A 23,158-nucleotide genomic window follows, 5' to 3' on the forward strand; every position below is an offset into this window, starting at 1 on the left:
TTCCCACTTATTTTTACTACCAGATGCTATGCAGGCTCCTCTTTGACTTTATAAATCAAAGCTATCTTATTCTAAACTACTTCCCTTGCAATGTCTACTACATATTCTCCTATTATTGTCTAGTCTTAGTGTTCAGTGCTTTTACATGGTTGCGCAGTCTAGTATCAAACGCCTTGACTTTCCTTGAAAATAGTCTGCTTTCTCACACCTTTGGAATCTGCACGTGCTGTATATGCTCTGAGCCTATCTTATCTATTTGAGAAACATTTTCAAGACCAGACTCTAGGGGAGAAGGTTAAAAAACAAAAACAAAACAGAACTGTAGTCTCCTTAGGCAAAGTTATATGCTCCTCCTCCTCTGATTCCTGAGCCCTCTATATTTTAATAGAGTATTAGTCACATTGTTTTATTATAACTGTCTACTTTTTTATCTAGCTCCTTGAGTGTTGCCTCATTTTTCTTTGTTTCCCCACTATCTGACATGTTAGATACTTAAGTATTCACTAAATAAAAGAATAGTGCTCTCCTTTAGAAGTATCAGCACTTGGTTTATTCCAACTCCCTCATTCACATCTAAGGAGACACCAATTCAGAATAAGGTTGTGACTTACATAAAGTTATATGCATTAGTGGCACAGCTTAGGCCCAAATCTAGTCTTTGTGATTCTCATTTTAGCATTGTTCTAATTTGCCAGTGTGACCATCTACACTGCTTTCTTCTTATGGTCTAGTTGAGATTAATGGCACTGAGGGAATCATTTAAATTTTTGATGGCAAGGAGTGAATGGAATGTGTTATAAAAGGCAGGGTCATTTTGGGACTGGAGGCCTTTAAAATAGTACCTGGGATCCAAGGATAAGACTGGATTTCCAAGTCCCCTGAAACTGTGCTGAAGTGTGTGTGTGTGTGTGTGTGTGTGTGTGTGTGTGTGTGTGTTACTTAGTTTCTGTGTGATTCCATAGCTTTTGTCAGATTCTTAAATCTCTGTGACTTTTCAAAAGGTAAGGACCACTGCTTAAGGGAAAGGAGCCTTGGGAATGGTGCCCCAATAGAGACTACATGACTAAAAATCATATTGTTCTGCCTTTGACATAGGTTAATGATACTTATAATTAAGAAAATCCAGGTAGTTACATTAGTGCCCTAGTCTTTCTGGCTTGCCTCTTGTTTAATATCTTGATTTTAACAGAATCTTCAACAAACTTTTTTTTTTTTTTTTTTTGCTTCTCCCAAATCATTACTGTCCACAGAATTCCCTGTTTGCAGTTGGAGAATTATTGTCTTGCAGTCTCCTGCTGTCCTGTCTCCCTGCCTGTTCCCTTTGTTCTCTTACTCTGCTCATTCTCTTCCAGAAAGTAAACTAGCAATATGGACAGATAAGATCTAGAAAAGCAAGATTATAGTTAACATAAGTGGGCTCTTCACTTTATCAAATAAGTATACATATGATTTGTTTCCTCTGGAAATTCCTATCTAGATTCTCTATGCTCTGTTCCCTGTGGTAGTTCCACTGAATGCTCCATTAAAGTCGTTATTTCTTTTTGGTGAGCTGTTAGGGGCAGAGAATATTTAAACCAACCAGTAAATTAGGACTTTTGATAATACACTCCATTACTTTGGATAATAGTAACTAGCCATATGCTAAGTCAGTTTAGCATAGAAGATTTAAAACATAGTAGCTGACAGCTGAGAAAGACTTACAATTCAGCAGACTAATTTTGAAGATTATAACTTCAGATTCTACTGTTTTGAGTAAAATACTAAACTTTTCTGTTCCATTGTTACTTGGAATGATGTTCTATCTTGTCAGGCATTGTTCGAAATTGCCATTAAGAATGAATATAGCCGGGGCTGGTTTGGCTCAGTGGATGGAGCGTCAGCCTGCGGACTGAGGGGTCCCGGGTTCGGTTCCTGTCAAGGGCATGTACCTTGGTTGCGGGCACGTCCCCAGTGGGGGGTGTGCAGGAGGCGGCTGATAGATGTTTCTCTCTCATTGATGTTTCTAGCTCTCTATTCCTCTCCCTTCCTCTCTGTAGAATATCAATAAAATATATTTAAAAAAAAGAATGAATATAGTGCTATTTTATTATTTTTTGTAGTGCTATTTTAAATGTATTTAATGTAGTGTTAATGTTCTATTTATGGTAGAGTAATAGTAATGGTTATAGATTGTAAATACCTTTTGAGACCTTTAAAATGAAACCTGTGAAAGAGAGAAATGTCCATGTATTTAAAATCCTCCAAAATTTACCATGTGACTTTAGGGGTTTTATAGGCCCCCTAAAGACTGTTGGAGGTTGATGACCTATAGAAAGAAGTCCTGGTTAAGAAACTGATTTAAGATTAGATACTTTTATCTATGGATTTCTGGTATCTTTTCAAATGTGATAGTTTCATGTCTTCTAATTCTTTAATAATCCAGTATATCTGATTTAATATACTCTTCATTCTGTCAGTTTCATTTGGTTCATGTCACTCATTTGTAACTTTAATTCAAACTGCTTTCATTCCTCTGCAGAAATATCTCATACTGAATTATTTTATTTCTTCTTTCACTGTATTTGAACAGTTTTATACTCTGAAAGCTATCAATTCCTCTTAACAGTTTACTTAATAGTACTTCTAGGAATTCCTTAAGTGGGTTGGAGTAAGGTCATATGGCTCCTAGAGTGTGTACCACTCTGTTCCTAGTTAAGGGCTGGTACGCTGGGGTAACCTTAGAAAATTGTAGTCACTCCATGACGATAGGAACTGCTTCTGTGATGAATTATGTTTTAACTAGTGAAGTTACTAAACAGGTTCACATTTCAAATCGGAAAGTTTTTATTTTTTAAATCTCTATTGCTGTAACTTAATTTTTATCGTTGTTAGGGTGAAATAGTTATGAACCTGGCAAAAATGAAAACAGTACAGAAAGGTATGTAGTGGAAAAATAAGTCACTGTCTCTGTTCTCCCTAGTTCCTTTTCTACAGGCAATCACTATAACTAGTTTTCTTGTGTATCTTCCCAGAGATACTTTATACACATATAAGCTGTCCCCTGCTTGTCTCTCTCCTCCCTCTACCTAGCCCGCCCCTTGTTTTGCACCTTGTGTTCATTTTAACAGTTAAATAGAATTCATTATTAAACCACTCGTTATAATGGATATGTATGTTATTTTTATATATCCATTAGCTATTACAAACAGTGCTGTAATGAATAACCTTCCAAAGAAGTTGTAATGTACATATACTTCCATTAGTAGTTTAAGAAAGTACCTGTTTCCCTATTCCTCTATCTACTCAGTTATGTTATCAAACTTTTTTATTGATTTGAGAGATAGAGAAACAAACATCAATTTGTTGTTTCACTAATTTATGCATTCATTAGTTGATTCTTGTATGTGCCTGACTGGGACTTGAACCTTGTCGTATGGGGACAATGATCTAATCAACTGATCTACTCAGCCAGGGCTCAAACTCTAAAAATATTTTTTTTGGTTAATCCTCATCCGAGGATATTTTTTCTTTTTTTTTTTTAGTAGCTGAAGATCTTTTATTTTTTATTGTCTAAAGTTTTACATATATTTTCTTTTTCTCCAATGGACCACCCCCCCAGCCATTCCCACCCTGGGCAAGCCCCCACTGCCCCAGTGTCTGTGTCCATTGGTTATGCTAATATGCATGCATACAAGTCCTTTGGTTGCTTTCTAATCCCCCAACCCCCGCTCCCCTACCATTTGTCTCTAGATCGATCTGTTCTTGTTCATTCCATTGGTTTTTAGGGAGAGTGGAAGAGAGAGGGAAAGCCAGAGAGAAACATCGATGTGAGAGAAACACATTGGTTGGTTGCCTCCTGCATGAGCCCTGACCAGGGTTCGGGCCGGGGTGGAGCCTGCAACCAAGATACGTGCTAGAATTGAACCTGGGACCCTTTGGTCCACAGGCCGGTGCTCTATCCACTGAGCCAAACCAGCTAGGGTAGGGCTCAAACTTTTGATCTTTATCTAATAGACCAAAAATGGTCCTACTGTGGTTATAATTTGCAATTAACTTGAGTGAAGTTGAACAGCTTCTCTTATTTTTAAAAGCCATTTGTATTTTTTTTCTCCTTTTGATATGTAGGAGCTCTTTACATATTAAGGAAGTTAGGCCTTTGTCATATATTGCAAATATTTTTTAAATTTGTTTATCTTTTGACCTTGTTTATGGTATTTTTTTTTCATGAAGAAAATTTAAGATTTTATGAAATCATATTTATCAGCCTTTTCTAGTTTTTTTTTTGTGCCATGACTTACAAAGGCCCTCTCTCTATTCTATCATTACAACAACTAGTGGCCCGGTGCACGAAATCGTGCACATTGAAAGGAAATTAATGAGAGAAGTATTTAAATATCTCTATTCACCCATTTTTTACAATAGAAGTGTCAACCAAATTCACGATCGACAAGGACAGATCGAAACACACATGTGCGATTGGCACCAGTGAGAGCTTTATATATATATAGGTAAACTTGCTTAATTAGACTTGCTTTCTGATTTAGCTAAACTTATTCCAGCCCAGTGAAGCATCCCAACTTCTCTTTCAGGTAATTGTCAGCAACACAGCAGTAAGTGTCAACACAAAGCAGATTATTATTGTAGATCATGCAGGGAGAACCAAGGGTAAAATATTTAACTGCAGCAGTGTTTGACTATATTCTGAGCAGTGAGAAATCCTGAAGTCATTTTCAAGGTCCATTATTTCTTATTTCTTTTCAGTTGGGTCAAGTTTCTAAACTTTTTAAATCTTTGTTTTCTGGCTAATGAAAAGAAAATAGGATTCCACGAAGTCTCCTATCTAGCTACTCCAGGACTTCTGTGAGGATCAGATGAGTTGAGGCACAGGAAAACACTTCACAGACATTTGGTTAAAGTGTAAAATGTTTTCACCTGGCTATAAAGCAAGTCGTGTTCCTGGGGTGAAGAAACTCCAAGGAGGCTAGTCGCTAGGGAGAGGAAGCCAGGTGTTGCTGCATGATGTCATTACCCGGTGCCCACAGCCACCGTTTCTGGGCTGGGCTGGATTGTGGGCTGCATTTTGTGTCATGGGGTCTCGGCAGAGTCAGCTGCAATTTGGTGGGCTGTTGCTCCAGGGTGGTGGTAGGGCCTGTGTCGCACTTGGGGGAAGCCAAATGTTGCTTTGTGGGCGCCAGGTCTGCAGTGCTGTTTCTGTGTAAATGGCCAGTGCGCGTCACGGCAGCTCCTGTGTTGAGCGTCTGCCCCCGGTGGTCAGTGCACGTCAAAGGTTGTTCCACCTTCAGTCAATTTGCATATTAGGCTTTTATTATATAGGATTTTTCTCCAGTGTTTTCTTATACAAGTTTGTGGTTTCATTTTTTTTTATGTTGAAATCATTATTCAAAAAGGACCTTTTTTTTTTTGGTATAAAGAATGAGGTAGGCATTCAATTAATTTTTTGTGGTAAAATATATATAACAAAGCCTGACATTTTTCAGAGTATAGTCCAAATACAATGTTGGGCAACCATTCCCACTATTTCCAGAATCCTTTCAGCACCCCAAACAGACACACTGTGCCCATTAAGCAATAACTCCCTATTTCTCCCACACCTAACCTTGACTTTAACCAGTATATCTCTTATGAATTTGCCTGTTCCAGGTACTTCATACAAGTAGAATCCTAATAAAAGAGTAATATGCAAATTCACCGTATCTCTGCTATACCCACAAGCCACGCCCACCAGCCAATCAGGAGCGAGTATGCAAATTAACCCAACCAAGATGGTTGCGGCCATGTAGCTGCAGCAAGCAGGAGGCTTGGGTTTCCCCGGCAATGGAGGAAGCCAAGCTTCCCTGCCGCCCTGGCCGGCCCAGGCCTACACTCAAGGCTACAAAGTTTCAATGATAGATAAATAAATCCCAACAAAAATGGCGGCAGCCACGGAGGTGGAGAGAGCAGGAGGCTTGAGTTGCCCGCAGCCCTGGCCTGCCTTGGCCTCCGCTACAAAGTTTCAATTATAAAAGGTAAATAAATCCCAACAAAAATGGCTGCAGCCACAGAGTGAGCAGGAGGCTTGGCTCCACTCAAGGCTACAAAGTTTCAGTTATAGAAGATAAATAAACCACAGATACCAGGGCCTCCGCTTGGGTTGCCAGGGGGCGTGGCTGGCCTGAAAACCACCACAGGCTCCTCGCCCAGGCCGCCCCACGTCCCAAGGGAACCCCCACCCTGATCTGGGACACCCTTCAGGGCAAACCAGCCAGCCCCCACCCGTGCACCAGGCCTCTATCCTATCTAATAAAAGAGCAATATGCAAATTGACCATCACTCAAACACACAAGATGGCTGCCTCCATGTGGACACAAGATTGCCGCTACAAGATGGCCAGCAGGGGAGGGCAGTTAGGAGGGACCAGGTCTGGAAGGGAGGGCAGTTGGGGGCAATCAAGCCTGCAGGGGAGGGCAGTTAGGGGTGATCAGGCCGGCAGAGGAGGGAAGTTGGGGACGACTGGGCCTGCAGGGAAGGGCAGTTGAGGGGGACCAGGCCTACAGAGGAGGGCAGTTAGGGGTGACCAGGCCTGCAGGGGAGGGTAGTTGGGGGCAAACAGGCTGGCAGGGGAGAGTTAGGTGCATCAATCAGGCTAGCAGGGGAGTGGTTAGGGGGTGATCAGGCTGGCAGGCAGAAGCGTTTTGGGGCAGTCAGGCAAGCAGTTGGGAGCCAGCAGTCCTGGATTGTGAGAGGGATGTCCGACTGCCCGTTTAGGCCCGATCCACCTGGATTGGGCCTAAACGGGCAGTTGGACATCCCTTGAGGGGGCCAGATTGGAGAGGGTGCAGGCTGGGCTGAGGGACATACCCCCCCCCCCCAGCACGAATTTCGTGCACTGGGCCTCTAGTTATACAATATTAGTCCCTTTGTGTCTGGCTTATTTCACTTACCATAATGTTGTCAAGGTTGGACCATGTTGTAGCCTATATCAAGTTCATTCTTATTTATGGCTAATATATTTTTGGTACATATGTACCACACACATTTTGTTTATCTGTTGATCTGTTAGTGGACCCGGGTTATTTCCTCCTTCTGGCTATTGTGAATAGTGCTGCTGCTGTGAACATGATGCGCAAATACCTATTGGAGTTCCTGTTTTAATTCTTTTATATTTGGATCTAGAAGTGGAATTGCTGGGTGTTGCTTTTTTAGGCACTGCTAAACTGTTTTCCATAGTGGCTGCAACATTTTACATTCCAACCAGCAATGTGTAAGGATTCCTATTTCTTCACATCCTCACTAACATTTGTTACTTTGCATTTTTAAAATTATAGTCATGTTAGTAGGTATGGTCTCTCATTGTGGTTTAGATTTGCATTTCCCTAATGACTAAGGATGTTGAGCATCTTTTTCATGTGCTTATTGACTATTTGTATATCTTTGCAGAAATGTCTGTTCAAGTCATTTGCCTTTTTTTCCCTTCATTTAAGACTTTTATTTTTTTTAGAGCAGTTATAGGTTCACAGCAAAATTGAGGGGAAGATACAAAGATTTCCCTGCCTCTACACATGCATAACCTCCCCCATTATCAGAATCCCCCACCAGAGAGGTACATTTGTTAAAATTGATGAACCTACATTGACACATTATAATCATTCGAAGTACATAGTTTACCTTAGGGTTCTCTCTTGGTGGCATACATTCTGTACATTCGGACAGTGTACACATATCCATCATTATGGCATCACACAGAGTATTTTCACTGCCCTAAAAATCCTCTGTAATCTGCCTATTCATTCCTCCCTCCCACCCCCAAATCCTGGCAACTGATCTTTTAATTGTCTTCATATATTTGCCTTTTCCAGAATGTCATATGGTTGGAATCATACAGTATGTAGCATTTTCACATTGGCTTATTTTACTTAGTAATATGCATTTAAGGTTCTTTAATATCTGCATGGCTTGATAGCTTATTTCTTTTTAGCACTGAACAATATTTTATTGTCTGCATGTACCACAGACTATTTATCCATTCCTCTACTGAAGGGTACCTTGGTTACTTCCAAGCCTGGGCAGTCATTAATACAGCTGCTATATACATCCATGTGCAGGTTATTGTGTGGACATAACTTTTCAGCTCGTTTGGGTAAATACCAAGGAGCACGATTACTGGATTATATGGTAAGACTATGTTTAGTTTTATAAGAAACCACCAAACTGTCTTCCAAAGTGGCTGTAACATTTTATATTACCACCAGCAATGAATGAGAGTTACTAATATTCCACATTCTTGTCAGTATTGAGTGTTGTCAGTATTCTGGATTTTGGTCATTCTAATAAATGTCTTTGCCTATTTTTTAATTCATTGTCCTTTTGTCTTTGAATTGTAGAAGTTCTTTATTCTGGTTATAAATCGTTTGTCAGATATATGACATGCAAATATTTCCCCCCCAATATGTGGGTTATCTTTTCACTCTATAGTGTCATTTGATGTGCAAAAATTCTTAATTTTGATGAAGTCTAATTTATTTTTCTTGTGTCACCTGCGCTTTTGGTGTCATAATTTAAGAAACCATTGCTGCCCTGGCCGGTTTGGCGCAGTGAATAGAGCGTCGGCCTGTGGACTGAAGGATCCCGGGTTTAATTCCGGTGAAGAGCACATGCCTGGGTTTCAGGCTCCATCCCCAGTGTAGGGCATGCAGGAGGCAGCTGATCAATGATTCTCTCTCATTGTTGATGTTCCTATCTCTCTCTCCCTTCCTCTCTGAAATCAATAAAAATTAAAAAAAAAAAAAAGCAACCATTGCCAAATCCAAGATCATGGTCTATTTTTTGTTGTTGTTGCCTGTGCTTTTAGTGTCTTAATTTGGGAAATCATTGCCAAATCCAGTATCATGAAAATTTTCAAACCCTGTGTTTTCTTTTAAGAGTTTTATAGTTTCAGGTCTTATATTTAGGTCTTTGATCCATTTTTAGTTAGTTTTTGTGTATGGTTTATGGTAAAGGTCCAACTTCATTCTACCAGAAACCTAAAGTAGTATTACACTTAGTGGTTAAACCTTAGAAGCAATGCATTCAAAATCGGGGGGGGGGGGGGGCGTATTTCTATTTGACTATAGATAGGAAATCCTAACCAGTGGAATTAGATTTTTAAAAAAAAAGAAGAAACAAAAGGTATGATGAAATAAATATGAAGTATAAGGAAGAGACAGAATTACACTACTGATACGGAGAAATTCAGAATCAGCTACAAAATACTAGAGAGCTCGGCAAGATTGCTGGATGTGACAGTAGCATTAAGAAGTCCACAGCAACAATTGTGAAGTGTGTGTGTTTCTGTTTTTCTGTGTGGCAAAATGCATTTTCCAAAATGGCTGTACCAACATATTTTGTATCACACGTGCTCTTTCCACAATGTGACTGAGATTCCTCCAACTGAGAGTGGATCTGTATTCCCTTCTCTTGCATTCATTGGAAGGCACAATGAATAAAAACATGAACTAAAAAGTTAACTGTTTTAGAGCTGGTAGCAGTCGTGGCAGGCAAGGGAACCCAGAGTAAGGATGTTCATCAAGAAATTAGTTGAATAATTTATTTGTGCTTAATTTCTAGAACTATCTGGTGTCTGACTTTTAAAATGCTTTTTTTCTCACATGCGTTAGTGTGAAAAAAAAAAGCCCAAATTAAATGTTGCTGTTAATGCATACTATTTTTTTGGTATGTTTCTGTTTTTACCCGAGTTCTTAGAATTATCCTATATAATAAAAGGCTTATATGCAAATTGAACGAACTGCAGAATGACCGGTACCTATGATGCGCACTGACCACCAGGGATGCAGATGCTCAACGCAGGAGCTGCCCCCTGGTGGTCAGTGCGCTCTCACAGGGGTAGTGCCGCTCAGCCAGAAGCCGGGCTCACGGCTCGCAAGCGCAGTGGTTGTGGCAGGAGCCTCTCCTGGCTCTGCGGTAGCGCTGATGTCTGACTGCCCACAGGGAGTGGGCCTAAGCCGTCAGTAGGACATCGCTCAAGGGCTCCCGGACTGTGAGAGGGCGCAGGCCAGGCTGAGGCCTCCCCCCACCCACCACCCCCCATGCATGGAATTAGTGCACCGGGCTTCTAGTATTTCATATGAAAGAAAAAACCTGCTGATGTTGGATACAAGTATCTGCGCCTAATGCAGGCATAACCTCACAGAATTTCTTCCATAGTGGAATACAGAGAACCACAAGGGTCCTAAAATGTGCCTCAGGCCTAGTGGTTGTTGCTAATCATTTATGGCTGCAGAAATAAAATTTGAGGCTATTTCTGGACTCAAAGTAAAAGTTATATGACATGAAGATAAAAAATAGATTACAATTTTAAGATAGAAACTTTGAAATATAGTTAGATAATATTATGAGCGTTTAGTCAGAAATTTGAATATGATATAATCTTAGGTACCTCATTGCATTCTATGTGTCATAAAATGTTTAATGTTGCCTTATAGGTGTTGAATATAGCATGACAGTAAATAAATATATCAAGAGCAAAGACTTTGGTGCCTGAAGGACCTTGGTTCAGTCCTTAGGTCTGCCACTTACTAGCTTTGTGACCTTCGGTAGGTTGTTTAACCTCTCAAGTCATTCCTTGCATAGGTATTGTAAGAATTGAATGAGATAATGTATATAGTGTATTTTGCATAGTACTTGGCATATTACAAGTGTTCAATAAGTGTTATTTTGTACTGGCTGGGAAAGTATCTGTTTTTCTATATAATATTTAAGAGGAATATTAAAATATATTTCTGTTATTTTAAGGAAATTCGAAATGAGTCCCATGACTATCCTCATAGAGTGGCCAAGTTTCCAGAAAACAGAAATCGAAACAGATACAGAGATGTAAGCCCATGTAAGTACCTGTGGGTTTCTGTGCATATTTATGTTTGTTGATTTGTTTCAGGAGGCAGGATACAGTGAAAAAGAAGGTTTGGTCAGGGTTGATAAGTACAGTAATTTTAAAAATATATATATTTTTTATTGATTTTTAGAGAGAGAGGAAGGGAGAGGGATAGAGAGATTAGAAACATTAATGAGAGACATCAGTTCGCTGCCTACTGTACACCCCCTACTGGGGATCGAGCCTACAACCCCAGCATGTGCGCTGATCAGGAATCAAACCGGTGACCTTGCCCTAGCCAGTTTGGCTCAGTGGATAGAGCCCTGGTCTGCGGACTGAAAGGTCTCAGGTTCGATTCTGGTCAGGGGCACATGCCCGGGTTGCGGGCTCGATCCCTAGTAGGGGCCATGCAGGAGGCAGCCGATCAATGATTCTCTTCCATCATTGATGTTTCTATCTCTCTCTCCCTCTCCCTTCCTCTCTGAAATCAATAAAAATATATTTAAAAACAAAACAAAAACGGTGACCTCTTAGTCCTGGCTCAACACTGAACCACTGAGCCACACCGGATGGGCAGTAATTTTTTAAATATTAATATAATACACATTCTTGGAAGGAAAATTGCCCATAATTATTTTGTCCACATAGCCACCATTATTTTGATGTATCTCCTACCAATCTTTTTTTCTTTTCATATGCATAATTTTTCTTTCTTTAAAATAATTGTAACCTTATATGTGTGTATGTGTATACACATGTATACTTCCTTTTCATATTATTTCGTATACTTTATTGGTATTACTTTAAAATATTTATTGGTGTACTTTCTTTCTTTCCCCCCAAACTACAAAAGTAGTCTCTATTTTCTGTGGAAAACTTATAAAACATAGAAATGTGTAAAGGGGAAAAAAAAACACCACAATCTAAAATAAAACCTTTTGGGTTTGCAATCTTTGGATATTTTTTCTTTGTAAATCTATACATATATTCTTTTAAATTTAAAATTAGAATCTTACACATACTAATTTGTAGCTCTTTTCCTATTTAAACATTTTCCTATCATAAACAGTCTTTTCAATGGTTCTAATAGTAGCTTTTGGTATGCCATTCTTTCACATAACACTTTCTCTATGGGTCATTTAGATTTGATACACACGAACACACAATTTTGTGAACAGTTGTTATACCAGGGTTTTAGAATTAAATATGCATTCAAATACTAAATATGAAGAGAGAAACCAAGATGGCGGCATAGGTAAACACCTAAACTGCTGCCTCGCACAACAATTTCAAAACTACAACTAAAAGACAGAACGGACACCATCCAGAACCACAGGAAAGCAGGCTGAGTGAAAATTCTACAACTAGAAGGAAGGAGAAAAGCCCACAGAGAATTGGAGGTACGGCAAAGGGGCTTTGTGCGCGCAGAGAGGAAGAGCGGCTGAGAGCTTGGCTGACTTCCTCTGGCGGAAGGGGGAAGGAAGCCTCGGACCGCGAGCTGGGAAAGGCAGAAGTCTGAAGGCGCACACGGGCCAGTGTGCACAAAGGCTGCGGAGGTAGCCATAGGCTTTCCCTAGTGAAAGGGAGTCAGAGGATCCTGACTGAGCCCCAGTTCTGACTGCAGTGAACCCCGGTTCCAGGCGAGCCCCTGGGGACCCACGCTCTTGTAGGGGGAGTCTGGACTCTCGGGCGGAGACTCAGGAGCCGGGGAAGGCGGAGGTCTGAAAGTGCGCACACGCGCCGCGCCGGTGCGCACAAAGGCTGCGGGGGTTGCCACAGGCTTTCCCTAGTGGAGGGGAGTCAGAGGATTCTGACTGCACCGAGCCCCAGTTCTGACTGCAGTGAACCCCAGTTCCAGGCGAGCCCCTGGGGACCCACGCTCTTGTGGGGGGAGTCTGGACTCTCAGGCGGAGACTCGAGCTGGGGAAGGCGGAGGACTGAAAGCGCACATGCGCGCAGGGGAGGGGCTGACAGGAAGCCAAGACTGAGACTCCACCCCATCCAAGCTGAGCACAGAGGCTATTGCAATTTGGCAAGTCTAATCCTTTAAGGCTGTCTCCAGCACCGGGCTTCTCCCAGCATAGACATAGCTGATCCTTACAGCCAACTGGCCCGGAGGTCAATTCTTCCCAGTGATACCAACAACAATAAAGACTTAATTACAACAAGGCTGTACACACAGTCCACAAAGGGGTGCACCAAGAGTGTCCACCTCAGGTTAACTGGGGAAGCAGACCCACTGGGCCATATTGGAAACCTAGCACAAATATCTACCTTACCAACTCAAGGATTCAGTGAAAATGCGGGGTCAAAGAATCAGATCACAAACGAAAGAAATGGAGGAAAACAAACGACTGGATATAGAATTCAAAACCACCGTTATAAGACTTTTTAAGAATATCCTAGAAAAGGCCGATAAATATAACGAGACCCTCGAAGATATGAAAAAGGACCAACTAGAAATTAAACATACACTGACTGAAATAAAAAATATTATACAGAGACCCAGAAACAGAATAGAGGAACACAAGAATCAAGTCAAAGAATTGAAATACAAAGAAGCAAAAAACACTCAACCGAAAAAGCAAAAAGCAAAAAAAAAAATCCAAAAAGTTGAAGATAATGTAAGAAGACTCTGGGACAACTTCAAGCGTACCAACATCAGAATTATCGGGGTGCCAGAAGAAGAGAGAGAGCAAGATACTGAAAACCTATTTGAAGAAATAATGACCGAAAACTTCCCCCACCTGGTGAAAGAAATAGACTTACAAGTCCAGGAAGCCCACAGAACCCCAAACAAAAGGAATCCAAAGAGGACCACACCAAGACACATCATAATTAAAATGCCAAGAGCAAAAGACAAAGAGAGAATATTAAAAGCAGCAAGAGAAAAACAGTTAATTACCTACAAGGGAGCACCCATACGACTGTCAGCTGACTTCTCAACAGAAACTATGCAGGCCAGACGGGAGTGGCAAGAAATTTTCAATGTGATGAATAGCAAGAACCTACAACCAAGATTACTCTACCCAGCAAAGCTATCATTCAGAATTGAAGGGCAGATAAAGAGCTTCACAGATAAGAAAAAGCTGAAGGAGTTCATCACCACCAAACCAGTATTATATGAAATGCTGAAAGGTATTCTTAAAGAAGAGGAAGAAGAAAAAAGTAAAGAGAAAAATTATGAACAACAAATACATATCTATCAACAAGCGAACCTAAAAATCAAGTGAATTAAAAACCTGAGGAGCAGAATAATCTGGTGAATATAATAGAATCAGGGGCATAGAAAGGGAGTGGACCAATAATTCTCAGGGGGAAAGGGGTATGGGGGGTTCATGAAGAGAATGGACAAAAATCATACACCTTTGGATGAGGACAGTGGGGGGGAGGTAAGGGCAGAAGGTGGGGTGGGAAAGGGGTGGAGGGGAGCTATGGGGGGAAAAAGGAGAAATAATTGTAATAATCTGAATAAAGATTTATTTAAAAAAAAAAAAAAAGAGAGAGAGAGAGAGAGAGAGAGAAAGAGAAAACAGTTAAAGCTATAAGGTGGTGGCGGGGACGCATTATATAAAGAGAAATGGTTTATGAGATTAACAAATGATGGCTAAATTCTCATCATAATGGAAGACCAGAAGACAATGAAACAAATATGTTAACGGACTGAAGGAGGTAAAGAAGGAGGGTGGAGGGTAGGGACTCACAACTTAGAATCCTATAGTCAGCAAAATTATCTTTCAAAAATCAAGGTGAAAGAAAACACTTTGGACACCAAAAGATGGAATAACTTATCTTTGGAAACGTGCACTACAAGAAATGTTAAAACAAATTGTTTAGGTTGAAGTGAAATGGTAGCAAATGGAGGAATGAAAAGCATTGGAAATTGTAAAACTAGTGACTGTAGAAGCAAATATGATAACCGTGTATTGTGGAGTTTATAAACGCATGTACAAACAAGCCAAAAAACAAGTTATCTAGCATTTAGATAATGTCTTCAATACCTAACTAACATAGTTTCTATAAGAAAAATGTTATTGTAAAATCTGAAATACTACTGAGCATATATCAAGACACTAGAACTTTTTCTTCTATAACCAAGAAGGAAAAAAAAAGTACTCATCTTTCATGTCTTTATTTCTCTTTAAATGTTTATTCTTTCTTAATCTCTCTCTATAATATATAAAGATATATTACATTATATATTAGAACATATCTGTATACAGATATATACATATTTTATGAGTTGATACCAACCAATACTACATGAAATTCTCCCATCAATAGCAATTTGAGAAAAAAGTATGGGGGCAACATCAGCACCAGCTGGAGAGCCGAAGCTGAGCTCACACAAGTGGCAATAGAAGTTTTCTGTGGAAGTTTCTTTGCATCAATTATCTCCCCCTAAGCCACGGGCTTTGCCGTGCATTGGCGCCAGACACCTCATCATCCTTCCTCTTACGCCGGACACTGATTATCAAACATCCTCTGCTGCGCTGTTTGAACTACCATCCAATTCCCCCGCAGTCAATCTCAAGTAAAACTGAAAGGCTATGTTAAAAGAGCACCAACCTTCAAAGTTGCATGTGGAAAATATTCATTTTTGCACTCTGTGATTGAAGTCAGAGATGCCTTACTGTCAGAATTCTCAAATGTCACTCCTTCTATGAGAATAGAGGCCATGGGAAGTGTGTGAAACTTTCCTTTTAAAAGAACTCCAAGTGAATACTTAGTGGACACCAAAGGTGCCAGGTTGAAAAATGAAAGCATCGGGGACTTGTGAAAAAACAGAGCTCTAGGACCTCAGCTGGCTCGGTTCGCATAATGATGTCATTGTACAATGTGGCATTAATTTTCAGACCCCCATTTCAAAATTGGAGGTTAAAATGGAGACCTGGCTCAGGGGTCAGATGTTGAAAGACTTGATGGGTTAAGCGCTTCGTATGAATTAGAGATGATAGCTGGCAGTGGTACCCAGGAGATTTGGCTCCCTGTCTCACTTCTTTGATGATCTGCTCTGTGCCCATAGGTACTTTACATCTCTGAGGTTCCATTCCCTTGTCACAAAAGGGTGTGTTGGAATTGATGAGGGCTGGTGTTCTTTTAAGCTGAAACTTTATGAGTGAGTGTTATGAATTTTTTTCCCTGTAAAGTTACTTATACATGGGGAGTTTTATACAAAGCAAACAATGGCTTATGGTCAAAAATCAAAATTAACCTTGAAAACTACATGTTGGAAACAAATTTACCACCTATCAGTTTTCTATAATTTCAACACTGCCAGATGTTTGTTTCTGAATGTTAATTTGGGGTAGTTGTCTTATGTTTAAGGGCCATTTGAAAAAATACTAGTTCTTATATGCTTACTCCAGAAATGTCAAATTTTTGTTGCCTTACTGTGCAGATTTGGACTACATAAAAGTTTATTTGGGTGTTTATTTTATTTAAATTAAAATTTAATGCATTAATAACAAAAAAAAAACAAAAAAAAAACAAATACTAAATATGCATCTTAATTCCTTTTACATCTGTATTTACATTCCCCTTTTCTCTTCTGATATTGTTTATATACACCTTTGTCTCTCTCTCTGGCTTTTGTTTTATTTTTCTTGCTTAATCTTGCCAGAGTTTGTTACTCTTATCTAAGAACCAACTTTCTGGCCAGGCACAACTTTCTGTTTTAATACAGACATTTAAGATAGTATATTTTCTTAGTAGTAGTTTTTTGGTTGTTTTTTTTTGTGTTTTTTTTTTTTTTTTAATCCTCATCCGAGGATATTTTTTTCCATTGATCTTTAGAGAGAGAGTGGAAGGGAGGAGTGGAGGGGGAGAGGGAGAAAAACATCCAAGTGAGAGACACATGGACTGGTGGCCTCCTGCACCTGCCCTCACCAAGGGGCCAGATGGAGTATGCAATGAGGTACGTGCCCTTGACCAGGAAGAGAACCTGAGGCCCTTTGGTTTGTGGGCTGACACTCTAACCACTGAGAAACATTGGCCAGGACTCTTAGTAGTAGTTTTGTGCAAGTTTTGATAGAAGTAGTATATTACGTGTTGTTCTCCTTTAAATATTTTTAAGTTTCCATGAATTATCTAGAAATTTTATATATTCCAATATGGGAATTTAAAAATTTATATTAATAATCTATACTTTAATTGCATACATTCAAAGAACATGGCTTATAAGATAGAAATTCTTTTTTTTTTTTTAATGTATTTTATTGATTTTTTTACAGAGAGGAAGGGAGAGGGAGAGAGAGTTAGAAACATTGATGAGAGAGAAACATCAATCAGCTGCCTCCTGCACACCCCCTACTGGGAATGTGCCCGCAACCAAGGTACATGCCCTTGATGGGAATCGAACCTGGGACCCTTGAGTCCACAGGCTGACGCTCTATTCACTGAGACAAGCTGGTTAGGGCTAAGATAGCAATTCTTAAATTAAGTTTTACTTTACAGACTAGTCTATGGTCCATCTTTTATAAACATTCCATGTAAGTCTTAAAAGAATGTGGATTCTCTAATGCTAGACATGAGGATCTATTATTTCTATTATTAAACTAGAGGCCCGGTGCACGAAATTCATGCACGGGGGTGTGTGTCCCTCAGCCCAGCCTGCACCCTCTCCAATCTGGGACCCCGCAAGGGATGTCAGACTGCCCATTTAGTCCCGATCCTGGATCGGGACTAAATGGGCAGTCAGACATCCCTCTCACAATCCAGGACTGCTGGCTCCCAACTGCTCGCCTGCCTGCCTGCCTTCCTGATTTTTTTTTTAAAATAAATCTTTATTGTTCAGATTATTACAGGTGTTCCTCTTTTTTTCCCCCTAGCTCCCCTCCACCTGATTCCCCACCCCACCCCATGCCCTTACCCCCCGCCACTGTCTTCATCCATAGGTGTAAGCTTTTTGTCCAGTCTCTTCCCGCACCCCTCACACCCCCTCCCCCCTGAGAATTGTCAGTCCACTCCCTTTCTATGTCCTTGATTCTATTATATTCACCAGTCCATTCTGTTCTTCAGATTTTTTATTCACTTGATTTTTAGATTCACTTGTTGGTAGGTATGTATTTGATGTCATTTTGTTGTTCATAATTTTTATCTTTACCTTTTTCTTCTTCTTCCTCTTCTTAAAGAACACCCTTCAGCATTTCATGTAATCCTGGTTTGGTGGTGATGAACTCCTTTAGCTTTTTCTTGTCTGTGAAGCTCTTTATCTGACCTTCAACTCTGAATGATAGCTTTGCTGGGTAGAGTAATCTTGGTTGTAGGTTCTTGCTGTTCATCACTTTGAATATTTCTTGCCACTCCCTTCTGGCCTGCATAGTTTCTGCCGAGAAATCAGCTGACAGTCGTATGGGTGCTCCCTTGTAGGTAACTAACCGTTTTTCTCTTGCTGCTTTCAAGATTCTCTCTTTGTCTTTTGCCCTTGGCATTTTAATTATGATGTGTCTTGGTGTGGTCCTCTTTGGATTCCTCTTGTATGGGGTTCTGTGTGCTTCCCGAACTTGTAAGTATTTCTTTCACCAGGTAGGGAAAGTTTTCTGTCATTATTTCTTCTAATAGGTTTTCAATATTTTGCTCTCTCTCTTCTTCTGGCACCCCAAAAATTCGGATGTTGGTAAGCTTAAAGTTGTCCCAGAGGCTCCTTACACTATCTTCATATTTTTGGATTTTTTCTTTTTGTTTTTCTGGTTGGGTGTTTTTTGTTTCCTCATATTTCAGATCTTTGGTTTGATTCTTGGGGTACGTTGATCTACAGTTGAGTTTCTGTATATTCTTTATTTCAGACAGTGTATGCTTAATTTCTGACTGGTCCTTTTCCATTTTTTTGGCATTCTCATTAAGGTCCTTGAAGGTCTCACTAAGCTCCTGGGAGGTCTCATCAAGTTTCTCGGCGGTTTTTAGAAGATTCTTGAGTAACCTTATAAATGTGGTTCTGAACTCTATGTCGTCCATTAGTTTGCTTTCCTCCATTTCTCTCATTTGTGACATGTTTCTTTGTCTCTGCCTTTTGCTGCTTCCTTGTGTTGATGGAGTGGCTTTGTGTGGTAGGTGACTTATAGGGGCCAGTAGCTCAGCCTCCCCAATCACCTGAGGTGGACGCCTTTGGTACACCCGTTTGTGGGCTGAGTGCAAAGTCTTGGTGTAGTTAAGCCTTGATTGCTGTTGGTACACTGGGAGGAATTGACCTCCAGGCCAATTGGCTGTAAGGACCTGCTGTGTCTATAATGGAAGAACTGCTGCGCTGGAGACACGCTTATGGTGCAGGACTTGTTTCAGTGGGGCTTTGGTGCTCACTGAGTCTGCCTCTTGAATGTGTCACTTATGGATGTGAGGAGTTGAAATCTGGTGTCTCACACTGACCACTAGGCACACTGGCTTCTGGATCTCCAATGGGGTGCAGGTCAGCTACTGTCTGAGGCCACCCAGCAGGAGCTACAGCAAGAACTACAGTTTTCTCCTCTTTGCTTGGGGTTTGGAGGTTTTGGAGCTGTCTGACCCGGGCTGCAAGTTTGCTAGGTTAAGCTGCGATAGGGCAGGCCATTCATATGCTAAAGCCGCTGCTTGGAGCTTGGGTGGGTTCGTAGATTGTGCAGGGCGGGGTCTCAGGGCGTGACCAGGCTAGGGCGTGGCAAACAGCGAAGACTGCCAGTAAGCTGGTTCTGCGGCTTTGCGGCTCTGCGTCTCCCACCCTGTCCCCACGTCCCGCGCCCCAGCACAATAAACAATTGTTCCTGCGCGCAGCCCTGCAAGCAAGCCTCCCTCACTTTCCGACCCCACAGCAGACAGTCCAGCTTCTCCCCGTAGGAGTTTGGGTCCCCCGCGTCTCCCCAGAAACGAGTTCGGAGTAATCGGGAGCTTATCTCCCTTCGGGTTGAAAACAGCAGCGATCCCAGTCACCCGTCACCAGCCCGATTCGCGCGTCTCCGTACCTCAGCTTTTCAGCGCTTGTGCACCCCTCAATGCTGTTTGCTCTTTCCTTCTAGTTGTAGAACTTCCACTCAGCCAGCTTTCCCGTGGTTCTGGGTGATAGACGTTTTGTCTTTTAGTTGTAGTTTTGAAATTGTTGTGCGAGGCAGCAGTTTAGGTGTTTACCTATGCCGCCATCTTGGATCTCTCTCCTGCCTTCCTGATTGCCCCTAACCACTTCTGCCTGCCAGCCTGATCACCTCCTAACAACCACTCCCCTGCCAGCCTGATGCTTAACTGCTCCCTTGCCAGCCTGATTGCCCCTAACTGCCCTCCCCTGCAGGCCTAGTCACCCCTAACTGCCCTCCCCTACAGGTCTGGTCCCCCCCAACTGTCCTCCCCTGTAGGCCTGGTCCCCCCCAACTGCCCTCCCCTGCAGGCCTGGGTCCCCCTCCCCCCCAACTGCCCTCCCCTGCTGGCCTGGTCACCCCCAACTGCCCTCCCCTGCAGGCCTGGGTCCCCCCCAACTGCCCTCCCCTGCTGGCCATCTTTTGGTGGCCATCTTGTATCTACATGGGGACAGCCATCTTTGACCACACGGGGACAGTCATCTTGTTTGTTGGAGTGACAGTCAATTTGCATATTACTCTTGTATTAGATAGGATTAAGCTTAATTATATGGTCCAAATCTTCTATTTCCTTATTGATATTGTCCATCAATGTGCATTTATTGATTACTTCTTATAATTCTATTCATTTTTGCTTAATATATCTTGAAGCTATTTTATTAGGTAAATAAATCTTAGCTCTGATACTAGAATTTATAATCAGAATAGGTATGCCATTTGCTGAGATTTGTGTGTGTTTTTTAAGAGGGAGAGAACAGAGGAAGCCTGGAAGTTTTCTTACTTCATCTCACCTAGCAACTTACTTAAAAATATGTTTATTGAGAATCTTGTTTTGTAGCAGTAAGGGACTGTGGATTATCTAACCTGCCATAGTTTCTGTATGTCAGTCTAAGGACTAGTGCCAAGTTAGAATCATGTAAACAACACTTTAAAAATACAGATTTCTGGGCCCTGGCCCAGTAGTTCAGTTGGTTAGAGTGTTGACTTGATACTGTACCGTTGCTGGTTTGATCCCTGGTCAGGGAACATATAAGGTAAGGCTCAACCAATGAATGCCTAAATAAGTGGGGCAACAAATCGGTGATTTCTCTCTCTCTCTCTCAAAAATCAATATATTACTTTAAAAAATACATATTTCCAGTTTGTGGGTGTGTGTGTGTCTCTGTCACTCACACACACAGACACACACACACCTTCTCCCCAGACACATTTTCCTTGCCTCTCACTTTCTCCTAAGCTCCAGGGGCCCTTCTTTTGCCTCTGTAATTTGTTCCCTGAGCCCCGCAGCTTACCTGGCTCACTTCTTCCAAGGTCCTTGTATGATAATGCTAAACAACTTCAACTTTTCATAAAACTTGTGGAACTATTAGAGAGAGGAGTGGAAAATGGGCTTGCATTATACAAAGATTACTCTGGATATCACGTGGAGAATGTATTGAAGTCAGACTAGAGTGGAGATAAAGAGACTAGTTAAAGGTTATTGTAACAACCCAGGAAAGGAGTAGTATGGACCTAAACCAAGCTAGTATGAACAGAGTATAGAACAGATTTGAAATATATTGTGGAAATGGAATTATGATTACTTAGTTACTAACTAGATGTGGGAGCTGAATGAGAGAGGAAGTAGTCTGAGTTTCTAGCTGCAGCAAATGTATGAATAGTAGTACCATTTATGAATATGTGGAATAAAGCCAAAAGAGCAGTTTTTAGGATTTGGACTGATGGATTGTGTGAGGGAAGAATGCCAACTGTCTAGTTGTACTGAGTCTTAAGGGGCTAAAGGACATCCAGACAGAGATGGGTGACTTACATAAATGGCTTGATAGCTAAGAGGAGAGATTTGGGCTGCAGATGAGACTTGGGGTCACAAGTGGAGAGATGGTGACAATGCACAGAAAATGAGATCATTCATACAAGTGTTAGGGTGAGAAGGAAGGAGAGACAGAGACAGAACCCTGAAGAAGAAAGACAACGGCAAACTGAGGAAGAGAAGCTCTAAAAATGGGTGATCAGTCAGAGAAGCAGTAGCAAAATTTAAAAAATATATGTGGTGTTATGGAAGGAAGACATGGTCAACAATGTCAAAAGTCAGAGGGATAAGTAAAGAAGCCAATGGAGAGTCCCTCATTGCATTTGTGAACTAGAAAGCTACCAGTACTTTAGAATAAAAGTTAAAGTGGGGTGTCGGGTAGAACCAAGGATGGAAAGACAAATAGTGTATTCTTTTAAGACTTGTTTATTCATATGTTGTGTGCATGCTCGTGCAAGTACATTTGTCCATGTAGGTGATAAAGTAAGTGGGGATATGAGGGTTGTGATAGAAAACAATTGGAACACATCCTATCTAATAAAAGAGTAATATGCAAATTGTCTGTCACTCCAACACAGAAGATGGCTTCCCCCATGTGGACACAAGATGGCCGCCACAAGATGGCCAGCAGGGGAGGGCAGTTGGGGGGGACCAGGCCTGCAAGGGAGGGCAGTTGTGGGCGATCAGGCCAGCAGGGGAGGGCAGTTGGGGGCGATCAAGCCTGCAGGGGAGGGCAGTTAGGGGTGACCAGGCCAGCAGAGGAGGGAAGTTGGGGATGACTGGGCCTGCAGGGAAGGGCAGTTGGGGGGGACCCAGGCCAGCAGAGGAAGGAAGTTGGGGATGACTGGGCCTGCAGGGAAGGGCAGTTGAGGGGGGACCCAGGCCTGCAGGGGAGAGCAGGTGGGGGGGACCCAGGCCTGAAGGGGAGAGCAGTTGGGGGGGACCAGGCCTGCAGAGGAGGGCAGTTAGGGGTGACCAGGCCTGCAGGGGAGGGCAGTTAGGGGTAAACAGGCTGGCAGGGGAGCAGTTAGGCATCAATCAGGTTGTCAGGGGAGTGGTTAGGGGGTGATCAGGCTGGCAGGCAGAAGCGGTTAGGGGCAATCAGGAAGGCAGGCAGGCGAGTGGTTGGGAGCCAGCAGTCCTGGATTGTGAGAGGGATGTCTGACTGCCTGTTTAGTCCTGATCCTACCGGGATCGGGCCTAAATGGGCAGTCCGATATCCCTTGAGGAGGCCCAGATTAGAGAGGGTGCAGGCTGGGCTGAGGGACACACACCCCTGTGCACGAATTTCGTGCACCGGGCCTCTTGTTTATATAATAAGGGAAAAGAGTTATTAGTGAGAAAGAGGTTGGAGGCATGAAGAGTGATAACAGAGAGTAAGGTCCATGAAGAATCAGGATACAGACCTAGAACAGGAGGAGGAAAGACCTTTTTCCTGGGACTTCAGGAAAACATGAGTACAAA

General features: G+C 41.8%; 1 protein-coding gene across 4 annotated transcripts in view; it reads left to right on the forward strand.

Moving 5' to 3' along the window:
- The window catches only part of PTPN2 (protein tyrosine phosphatase non-receptor type 2), a 90,990-nt gene that overhangs the window by 14,477 nt on the left and 53,355 nt on the right, over positions 1 to 23,158 (forward strand). For all 4 annotated transcript variants that reach the window (XR_013961463.1, XM_080684731.1, XM_080684730.1 and 1 more), the window contains exon 2: positions 10,768 to 10,858. Coding sequence is in view for 3 of the 4 variants with exons in the window: in XM_080684731.1 (XP_080540857.1) it covers positions 10,768 to 10,858 (91 nt within the window). In the remaining variant the exon portion in view is untranslated. The remainder of the gene's footprint in view (positions 1 to 10,767; positions 10,859 to 23,158) is intronic.

This window comes from Plecotus auritus (assembly GCF_963455305.1).
Source record: "Plecotus auritus genome assembly, chromosome: 8".
NCBI lineage: Eukaryota > Metazoa > Chordata > Mammalia > Chiroptera > Vespertilionidae > Plecotus > Plecotus auritus.